We start from the raw sequence: 11,593 nt of genomic DNA, 5'->3' as shown, positions 1-11,593 counted from the left end.
GCTATAGGTCTGTGAATGTGATTCTCACTTGACACTATCTGTCCCATCAGAAAAACTCTCTGGAAAGTTAAGTGAATATGGTCTTATCGTGCCATTCAGCACAGACTCCCATGGCCGGTACATTTCTCACGTGGTCTCTGCTGGAAGTGGAAGTAAAGGTGGTTGTGCAGCTGCTGCTCCTGATGGTGCCTCCTCAAACTTTGGCAGCAGAAGAAGGGCGGCCCGCAGTGCCCCCGAGATGCCCTCGGTCACCTCCGCCCCGGCTCAGCACTTGTTTTTCAATGTCACTGTGTTTGGGAAAGAACTACACCTCCGTCTGAGGGCCAACAGGAGGCTAGTGGCCCCGGGGGCTTTTGTGGAATGGCAGGAGGACTTTGTGGAAAAGGCCAAGGAACATATCCACAGGGACTGTGTTTTTACTGGAGATGTGAGTGACATGCCAGAAGCCTCTGTGGCTATCAGCAATTGTGATGGACTGGTAAGTCAACAATGCACACTTGAAAAAGTCAGATGGAGAGAGATGTAGCTGCCATGAAAAGATGCTTTCCCTTCTTTGGCACAGTGTCAGAGAGGAATGTGGAGTGTAATGGGTTTGCATGTACCCGAAAGTCCTTCACAATGGCCACTTAACATATTTTCTGACCTAAACATTCATGTGCATCACGTCCTTAGTCTTTCTAAGACAATAAGACATAGATTAAAGCAATATTCCGTCTTGTATTTGGTCCTTTGCTAAGAGGCAGCTGTCATATTACCATGGATTCTTAATGTAGCCAGTTTTCACTGTATTACAAAAGTATCATAGCTTCAATAGAGACTTCTCAAACCACTCCTGCAGCATAACTTTTATGCTGTCCATCTGAATGCTCAGTATCTTCCAAACACTTATATTCTTGGCAAAATAGTCCTCTGTACACGTGCAGGCGCATTATGGCAGTCTTTCCGGATACTGCTATTCGATTGGCCAGGATTTCCCGAGTTCATGAATGACTGGGGTGCAATTGAGTGGGTCTGGCCGATTAAAGAGCAGGGGACAAGCTCTCAAAATCTTCGTAAGTTCAACAATTTACATTGTGCATGAGAATAGAGACAGGAGCAGTAGGGTTGGGATATTAAATATGAATCCTTTAATATTTCTCTTTCTAACAAACAATCAACACAGTCTTAGGCTGTGCAGTAATGGATTTTTTGCCCACTTGGAGGCAGTGCACCAAGCTGTCAACACAACATTGACATCCCTTTAAAAGGTGAACACGCTTAGGAATATTAGCCATCCTTTGGAGTTGTGTTTCTGGCCATGTGGCAAAGGTGAGACCAATATACACAATATTTTTAGCTCTGTTTATTGTCTCTACCAACCCCTGAGGAAAATAGCAGCTGCAGCTACATCCGAAAATGGCGCTGATGAGAGCAGTGAGAGAGGGCTGTTAAACCTAAACAATAAGCTGAAAGATGCTAAAGCGCTTGGTAAAGCTGAGTTGAACTGCAGTCGGGTGATCATTTTCTGTGGGTTCATCACCATGAGAGACCAATTTGACAATATACGTAAAAATTTCATCAATTGTTAGTTTTAAAATATTGACTAATGAAGCTTTAAAGTATTGGCATTGATTAGCTGCACTTAATTTAGCCAAAATATGAGTGTTTGGAACATATGAGCATATGGATGGACATTAGAGACGTGAATTGTGCTCATAGACTGTATATAAGAAATGGACGTAGTCATCGTGACGTCACCCGTTGGTTTATAGCTAGCATGCTTAGCTAGGTGCATCTGTAATTCATGTTAACTGTCATTTTAACAGTACTGACAATTTTGTCTAGAGAACAACAGTCTTTAAACTAAATGTAATCACCAGAGAAAGTGAACAGCCAACTCCTAATAAGCTTTTTCAATGGCGCTGTTTAAATTTACACAGTGCCATGGGTACGAGTTGGCTCTAGCCTGATTGACAGGTCGCCATGGTAACGACTTGTCAATCATAGATAATCCTGCCCTGAAACGTACTCTGCCTTATCGTCTATTTTAAAATAAATGGGACCCTTATTTACTAAATGAGCATCATTTTGTATTGAAGAAGACTTGAAACTGGCAATTGAGAACATAAACTCATCAGGGAAGTGTTTACTGAGGTAATTATTCAGGTGAGAAGTAGGGTCATTTTGCCATTTTTTCTTATGGAGCCAGACTTCTTTTTGCAACCAGAGGAGTCGCCCCCTGCTGGCCGTTCAATAGGATGCAGGTTTCAGGGACTTCCGCGTTCGCATCAGATCGCTGACCGGAAGCTTAGCGCTTGATTATGCTGCAGGAGTGGTTTGAGAAGTTTCTGAAAATGTTTTGATACAGTAGAAACTGGTCACCATTGGAACCCAACTTGAATCCAAGTCTACATAATGTGAAGAAGCAAACTACATAGATTTTACAGCCATCACTCAAGCCTATACGAGTTGAGTTTTTGATTCTAAAGACACATTTTGGGTGGAATATTAGATTAAAATGGTGTTTTAAGCATCCATAGTAACTGCTTGGTTTCACTGATGGGATTTGAGGTCTATCTAGGTAAAATCAATTCAAAATAAAAGGTCACTATCCCAGCAAACCTGCTCTTCTTCTACAGCATTGTGTGCCTACTCCATTACCACCAATCTATTCATCATTCTGCTCTTGGGCAGTCTTTCAATGTCAGAGTGATGGGAGGTGAACTAAGCCACTAATGGATGTTTGCAGTTGAGCAAATTAGAGTGAATTTTCAAATGTGCATGTGACATTTGAATTGGCAGGTTGACCAAAGTGAGGCTACTGTTTAGCTTTTCTGAGTCAGCTCTCTGAATTGTTCTGAAATAACAGTTGGAATCGAAGTTGAAGACCCAGAATATTTTGATACCCTCCAAATGTGACACACCCACAGTCCTTTTCTAAATTATCACACATTCTGACACTTCATGTGAGAAAACCTTTGTTTGATTCAAGCCTGTGGTTGGCAGCAATTACACTTTTTTTGGCAAAACTTTTCACAAGCCCACAATTTTATCTCTATGCTTCTTGCAGTGTTTGCTTGCACAGTTGAGCCTTTTATTTTGCATCAGCAGGACTCAAAGATACAATGGACGTCTCTTACAACACTTGCATTGTTTGTCATCATCACTGCATTTTCTTGTTGTCGTTGTTTAACACAACAAAACTAGGTGAGATGATGTCACAGAGTTATTTCTTCTTTCTTAATGTAATAACAGTGAGTGGTGGACAATGCCATGCTGTGTTCTCTAATCACAAAGTAATTTCCTGAAAGGCGACTGTGTGTGCCCCTCAGTGACTCAAGGCTAAAATTGACACAATGGTCCTGTGCAGCGCAATGCCATATTCACCTACAAATAGCCTACAATATCAAAGTTTTGTATGCTTAACCTCTAAACCTAAGCACACAAAAGATGGCAATCATAGTGTTATATTGATTTTAAACAAAGCCAAATGTAGAAAGCAGTAATGGTTCAGAGGTTATGAGCTCAGCATGAGTAGCGAAGCCTTGGAGTTATAAGAAAAGCAGAATTCCAGCACCACTCTTGTGTTACTGCTGTTCTGATAGCGTTTGTGCTAGCTTATGTTCTGCTAACTTCTTTTCTGCCCGCTTTTGCTCTAATAACTTTCAGCGCACAATGTAAATTCTCATAGATTAAATTGATTTCATCGTTCTTTGTGAAAGGCTTAGATGTGATACGTTTTAGTCCAGTTTCTGTATTGGACAGTACAATTTTAGCCCCTTTGCTTTCACTCTTTTGATTAAAGGTGCATTTCTCTCATATCAGTGGTGGCGTAATTACCAGTTTCCAACCTGTAAATAGTGCTCATTTCCAAGTTGTAATTACAACTGGGAAATTCAGATTTTTCTGAAAGTTCTAAAATGAAATGAAATTGCCTGAAAAACCAAAACAATACTGGATGTTTACATCAGCCAAAGTTATTCAAGGTAATGAAACCTAAATGTTACCAATTCAGTGATATACTGTATTGTCAATGCACATTGTTTTTTACATTGCTTTTTGAATGTGAGTAAGCAATGTACAGTATATTTCAACTTCACTAGCTAGTACAATGTAGCATAGAATATGGACATAAACCCTAGAATCGTCATCCAGCTTTTTAGAAACACCAATGAAAGAGGAGGACAATTTGAGCCTAATGCAGTGTTCACATTATGTGGAATGAATGATAGGCCTTTGAGAAAGATTCTCATGTTTATGACTTGCCAACGTCCATGTCATCGGAGAACTCAAGATGGTTGTTTAATTGCAAAGTGGGCCGTATGAGGGTTAAAAATACCGGGCATTCACCTTCAGTAGTGGAGTTTGGCTGATGTGAGGCATGTGTGATTAGTTTTCGGGCACTGATGTATTACTTTACATCATGTTGGATAGAATTGGAGTTTCCTAGTTGTAAATACGACGGATGTGGGATGTTAGCGTGAATGCCCATTTACAAGTCGGAAACTGGTAATCATGGTAATTCCGATGAGTGCAGCATTACTTGTAGGCCTATGCTGTAGTATTTACAGCCAGCCACAGTGGAAAAAACTGTGGACAAAAATAATATAACCTAGTATTGTTAAATTATTCAGGAGAACCCCATGTTGTTACATTATGGAATATTAAGGTTTTTATTAAAAGAAGCCAAAAGCCTTTTCCTTCGCTGTTAATTTGGCTTATTGGAGATTCAGATCTAATGTGGCAAAAGCATCATGATATAGACAAGCATCTCAATATATTTGTACTGTCTGAAGGATATGTAATCTAACATTTCTGGGGATTTGCTTAATCTTATGGCACTACTCTTTTATGTAAGATACTTCCAACCAAAAAATAATATTTTTTGTGGACAGTTTTTGCTACTTTTTTCCTTTAGTAGAAAATGGTTTCTTGGTAAAATGTCTAACAGAGTTTCTGGGACATTGTGTCTGTAAAGACATGCCGTTGTTTTTCAAATGTCAAAATGCAAAGCTTTGAGTATCGCAATCATTCTCTCTATTGTACTAGTGGCAGAAGTCTCTGACTAGGCAAGAAAGACCAAAACCATCTGCATGAATAGATAGCACTCTGTGAATGTATTTTTGTGATTTCGACAAACTCAACCTTTTAAGGCTGCAGTCAGACTCTTAGGAATAATGTCCATGCATTTACCTGCATCAAAGCCAACATAAACATAGACCTGTCTGTGCATGCAGGGGTGTTTGGGGAGCATTTGAAGGTGCACAGACAGCTTGCAGGAAAATTATTTAGTCTAAAGTGTCTGCTGGATATGGAAGGACACGAAGGAGATCATGTCTGATGAAAGGACCGAGTTTAAAAGGAATAACAACGTGAATCATGTGCTGAGGGCCAAATCTCTGAGATGCACTGTATTGTTTGATGGGTTCCCTTACAGTGGAGGAGATGTATATCACAGTTGCATAGATATATTTAGCTTTTTGTGCATCCTGGAAACAAAATGCTCAGACTTGAAGAACACACCAGCAGTTATAACTCAATTATTTCATGTACTTCGATACGACTGAATTTCTACGATAAGCTTTGCTATCAGTGTGTCCTTTGCAGTGAGGCCGCTCCCACAGGCATAACTCCCTAATAGCATGACATCACCAGTAACAGATAAGTAAGTTAACTTGGTCTCCTGCCATGTGCCCCGGAGGCGCAGGATTTATGGAATTCCAAGCTCACGACAGATAAGACATGCATACGGTAAAGCTGCATATTAATCTGATATCTTTTGGTTTTATTTGGCCCCACTGTGACTGTCAGCAGAGGATGCAAAGTGAATGCAAAAAGCACTTTCAGTTTCCTTTTACTCTAATTTATGTTTGATTGACCAATATGTCAGAGATAGCTTCCTCTCTTACTGTAACTCTTGCTAGATGGCAACAGCTGTGCGCTCCAGACGAGCATGAACTATTGTTGTGGAGTGATGAGTGATGGCTATGATTACACCGGTGCTGCTCATGTGTTGGGAATTAGCGCAGATGACGGGCTGATTGAGTTACATGTGTGATGGAAACACGAGTGCCGGATAACCGCAGTCGGAAGAGGGCTATTCTTGTGTCTCTTAAAAAGAGACAGAGCCACCTAGCAACAGTCAGCTGTCAGTCTGCTTTTTTTGGTGTGGGGGTGGGGGGATGGGGTGCAGTTTTCCATCCACTGGGGATGGAAAACGCTAGCAAAATTGTTCTATTCATGAATGTTTGAAGGAATTCTGTACAGGCCTGGTCCCAGTCCAGTATTCCAGTATCATCTGGTCTTCCAGTACTCTGCTGGCACGGAACAGAAGTCACTAAATTAAGAGCTCCATCAGTGGAAGCCCGACATCTCAGCCAACAATTTGATTTATTTCCTGATCTGATTTGTATTTGCATCAGCTACAGCATGTCTGTCTAAACATGTGCTCATTCAAACACACACTGTGATACAGGACATATTCCTACAAGCACGCATGCACACACGCACACACGCACACGCACACACACACACACACACACACACCCGCGCACTGCTAATACTGCCACTACTACTTATTTTTCTACAAGTATCTCTTACTACAAGTACCTCAACCACTTTTTGTTTATTACTAGTAAACTACTACTACTACTACTACTACTATCATTACAACTTCTTCTTTTCTGCTACTAAAACTACTACTGTTATCAATATTGCAATAATATCACTATTACAACTGCTTCCATTTGACTGCTATTATTACTACTACTACAGCTTCTTTTAATACGACTACTACTACTACTGCTGCTTCCCCTACTACTATTACTACAACTAGTACTCCTACTGCTGCTACTTCTTCTACAACACTGCTAGTACTACATTTACTTAGACTACTAATAAGAACAACAATATCCATAATGATTTTAATAGGGCTGTTTATCCTTTTAAACAGACTAGCTTTTGTATGAAAACCAATTAGCCACCAATAGCAACCTCATAATCGGCTCCAATAAAAGTGCTCTCCCCAATGGCTAAATTATTATAATTTTTCTCCTCTTTGAATCATTTCCATGCAGATGAATGTTGGTGATTATAAGCTGTATTACAATGGATGATGGAAAAAGACCACCATGTTTATATGCATCACAACAATTTAATAACGATGGTATATACCTTTTTGTTGGAGGCTGTTCAGCCTGAAATTAATACCTGCAGACTCAACTCAGGGCTGAAAAAAAGGTTCAGCTTAATATGTTTTTCAGGTAAAAATAAAAATAAATCTATATTTTAATTTGCAGTTCATATTATCATATTATTAGTAAAAAATAAAACAGTAAACAGTTCTCTTTGTAGTAAACATCAAAAAGTACAAGATATCTATAAAGGAAACTAAAATTTATTTTAGGTAGGGTTACAATACAGGTTTCCATGCAATAATTATGGAAAACACAAATTATAGCATAATTTCTTGTTTGCTTGTTTAATTTTAATGTTGTTTTTTTACTTCACTGTTCATATATATGTATATGCATATATACGTCCATGCACACAGGTAATGTAGGGGGCTGGCACTCAGTGCGGCGCCCCGAACAATTGGGGGTTCAGGGGCTTGCTCAAGGTGTTCAGGGGCTTGGCAGTGCCTAGGAGGCCTTGAGTACTTCTCCAACTCTGGCAGTATGAGTATGTCTGGACTCAATTAATTAATTTTTTTCATTGTGTCCTCTCCACCTCTGAAACCAAACCTACACCCTTGTCTGCCAGCATATTCATGCACAACACATTTCTTTATAATACACATATTTCCAGCAATGAAGTGATTTCACTGGCTATCTCTTCATTTGTTTCTTGCTGTGGTGTGTGCGCTGCACTGAGCAGGTCACTCCAAATGCTAGTTTGCAGAACAGAAAGAGGTCTCTCTGAAATTACATATAGTAAATATCCACTTTCAAAGTTGCTGTTACCAAAGTGTGGAATTTAGTGCACTGGTGCGCTTAAGGACAGGTTATATTTGCCTTTTTTTTGTGCTGTGTCAGCGACACCGCTGGATGCCTCTGCTTCAGAGAGCTTTTCAGCACAGAGTCAGGAGAAGCTGGATGAACCTCATACTGATATAAATTCCACAGAGTCCACAGAGCACTGCAGTTCTCATAATGATCCCAGGTCTATAAACACTCGCATCACATGGAGCAACCTGGTAGCCACCACATCACTTGACCTCTCTTGACCTAGAAAAGCTAATCTCTGTTTTTAAGCATCACAGCCTGAAGAATACACTCAGTTCATTGGGATGTTCAATTAGAGCTAAACAGAAAGTACAGCTGTCTGGACCAAAGTGGTGGACCGACTGATCGACCAACATTACAATCCATAGAGCCACGCTGTTGTCATGGCCAAAAATACAGAATGTGCATTGCTTTCAATTGTCCTGAGGACTTTTTCTGCTCTGGGTTTTGCCTTTCATGCTACAAACATTTGTTTGGAGCTTGCTGCCCCAACTATTTGATTGGTGGAGCTTATTAGCACTGCATGCAGCCCTTAAAACACCAGGAAATAGTAAAATAGGCAGTTTAAGTTCCTAGAGCCCAAGGTGATGTCAAAATGCTTCTTTTGTCAGACCAACAGTCCAAAACCCCAAAATATTCAATTTACAGTGATATGAAACCTCAGAAAGGCAGCAAATATTTGAATTTGAGAGGCTGGAGCTAAAAAATGTTTGGAAATGTTCCTAGATAAATGACAATTAATGTTATACTTTCTGTTAATCGATTAACCAATGAACAGTTTCAGCTCTAAATCAGAGGTAAGGTAGTGCTCTTGACACAATAATGGATTTTAGGTTCTAGATAGAATACATTATCATTTAAATATCATTATTAATCAGGTCTTTATAAAGTAATCAACATGTCAATTTCAGTGGTGTGAAGCAATTAATAATACAGAAATTTCCTTAGAAAATCTTCATTTCTGACAGCAGACCATGAACTGTACATATGTTTACATTTGGCTCCTCCGTAGGCAGATGCTGCTGCTGCTCTCTCCCCTTGCAGACCCGGCTTCATTTTCCACCGACTGCTGAAATAAGAGACCACAGAGGAAGTATTCGAGCATGTCTTACTTGGCATTTCCTGGTCAGGAGCTGGATAGATTTTTTCACTCCTCTTTGCTCTTACTGTCACATGTCAACCTTCAGTTCATAGCGTTTGTGTTGTTACTTACGAGCAACAGCATGCCGAGGATTTTGAGATGAGTTTTTTTTAGGCACAATGTTCTCTTTGCTGCACTGTATTTATATTTCTTTTTGCAGCTGTAAATACACACATTCTTGCCAAAATGTTGTTGGTGTGCCTTCTTCATGAGTATAATGATAGGCTGGATAGATTTCTTTTTTCTTAGTATGGAGTAAGAATATGAGAAATGTTATTTGCATTGTGTTGTGTCTTCAGAAAGTTTGTTCCTTGGATGAATTTGAACAAATTATGTTTCCTTAGTTCCTAAAGTTAAGTAGTGACTCTAAATTGCTCTTATGGCCACCTGTCCAAGGTGAACCCCGCCTTTCACCCAAAGTGAGATGGGATTGTCTCTGTCCTTCCATGACCCCACAAAGGATAAATGGTCGTACATAATGAATGGAAATGAAAGCTTTGCCCAAATGCTGATATGGAATCAACATGCAGGCAGTAACAGCGAGCCAAGGTCGATAATAAACAAGAACATCCTTTTGTTTATTCACAGCTTGGTGGGATGTATAATTTTCTATCGACACAGCAGACAAAACAGAGATATGTTATATTCATTGAACAATAGATTGTGTTGGACATTACCTTCCAGCACAAGTTGGAGGGAAAAGATTTATGTGCAAAAATGTATACTTTTTTGGCCACAACATTTTTTGGCAACGGGGGGACAGCAGAATAGAATAGAGCATCATGGCTCTTTAGCTGCTAAATGCTCCGCTATGTTCACCATATTGATACTGTGCTTACAGTTTGGTGCTGAACAGGTAGTGCACAGTGGGTGTTTTGAGATTTCACAGCTGCCTGCTGTGGCTAAAAATGAAACCATGAGAGTAGTCAGAGTGAACCAAAACAGTAAAGTTGTGGGTTTGAAAGCTAAACAATGAGCTGAAACTCGCTATAAAGCTCCATAAAGCAGCAGGAAGTTGCAGATTCACCTGATAATTCTCTGTATGTACGAGCAACACATTTGACATTGTCATATTGTTTTCACATTGTCTTTTAATACATTCTTCTTATAATTTTTTTCTGGTAGGTGACAATTTACTGCTCACAATAATAAAATAAATTATAAATATAAACATTATAAATGAATATGTAACACAGACATTTTGTTATCGGTATATGTGTTTGCAGATCTGCAGAGAGAAAATGTGTGTGAGGTCATTTACAGAATGGCCCTGAGATAGTTATATTGTTCATACTGAATCAATGCTCTGATGTTGAATGACAAATGTGAATTTTGACAATCTCACTAAATTGAGCAACGTCGTCTTTCAGTGAGGACCATTTTTCACTGAAATTCTAATCAGTCAGGGAGAAATCTGCCTCAGAAGACAGTAACTGTTCCTAACCCATAATTCAACACTGATAAAAGTTTGAACAAGTGTGGGGGGCGACAGAATGGTCAACACGCCCACCCTGAAGTACACAACCTCATTGTGCACCTAATAATACCCCCTGGGGGTATACTTACTTTTGAATGAAAGCAGTAAGACCGCAGCTGCTCTCTGTGGTGGCTGGAAGGGATATTGGGAAGCATCTGAAATTGCTAATTGAAGTGGAGCACATCAGGCAGGTTGAGAGAAAGTGAGTACTTGAGAGAAATTGTAAAACTTGAACAAAGGCTTTGAATTCTTTGAACATCCCAGATTGGTATCCAACTGAGGGGTTTTCTTTGAATACATAAAAAGCGTGCAGCAGATGGAAAGATGCGAGTGAATGGAGACATTACTATTCATGAACTTGTTCAATTAGAAGTCATGGTGGTGCTCAGTATATCTTAGTGAAGGGCTTGAAGGGCCCCAAGTTGTGTCAACCTGCGTCATTCCCCATATCCTCTAAATCTTCCCATTGATCAGGAATACTATAATTATGGCTTCAGTGGAATAACTGCCCTTTGAAGGAGGAGGGGTGCACTAATTTGAAGCTGTCTTTTTCCAGGCAGGTCTGATCCGGACTGATAATGGGGAGTTTTTCATTGAGCCCCTCGAGAAGGGCCAACAGGATGTGGAAGTGAAGGGGCGTGTCCATGTGGTCTACCGCAGGTCAGCCATCAAACGTGAGACGGGCCAGCGGAGGGAGGACCTCCACAATGAAGGTAGGCGAGGAGAAGCAGCGTGACGTCAGTGGAAACAAAAAGCCCTGCAAAAAGCACCATGTGTGTTTTGACTGTGTGTGTGTTGAGTATGTGGATGTCTTTAGCAAGGACTGTATGGTATTACATCAGAGAAATTGACACAAAGGCCTACAACAAATAGAACAACAGAGAATAATTTCTGAGTACCTAGATAAATAAATTAATATTACACACAGAGGTTTAACTGCATTTAAAACACCAGTGGTTTTGCATGTTTTAATTTGTTTTTCAACTCATGAAA

General features: G+C 39.9%; 1 protein-coding gene across 1 annotated transcript in view; it reads left to right on the top strand.

Annotated features, from left to right (window-relative positions):
- LOC119915923 (A disintegrin and metalloproteinase with thrombospondin motifs 14) overlaps positions 1-11,593 on the top strand; it is a 46,501-nt gene that overhangs the window by 750 nt on the left and 34,158 nt on the right. The window contains exons 2-3 of the mRNA XM_038735717.1: positions 51-478; positions 11,157-11,313. Coding sequence (XP_038591645.1) covers positions 51-478; positions 11,157-11,313 — 585 coding nt within the window. The remainder of the gene's footprint in view (positions 1-50; positions 479-11,156; positions 11,314-11,593) is intronic.

Source organism: Micropterus salmoides, unplaced genomic scaffold, assembly GCF_014851395.1.
Source record: "Micropterus salmoides isolate LMB-PRFRI ecotype aquatic unplaced genomic scaffold, ASM1485139v1 Ms_hic_scaffold_21, whole genome shotgun sequence".
NCBI classification, from domain to species: domain Eukaryota; kingdom Metazoa; phylum Chordata; class Actinopteri; order Centrarchiformes; family Centrarchidae; genus Micropterus; species Micropterus salmoides.
This window is presented reverse-complemented; position numbering and strand designations above follow the sequence as displayed.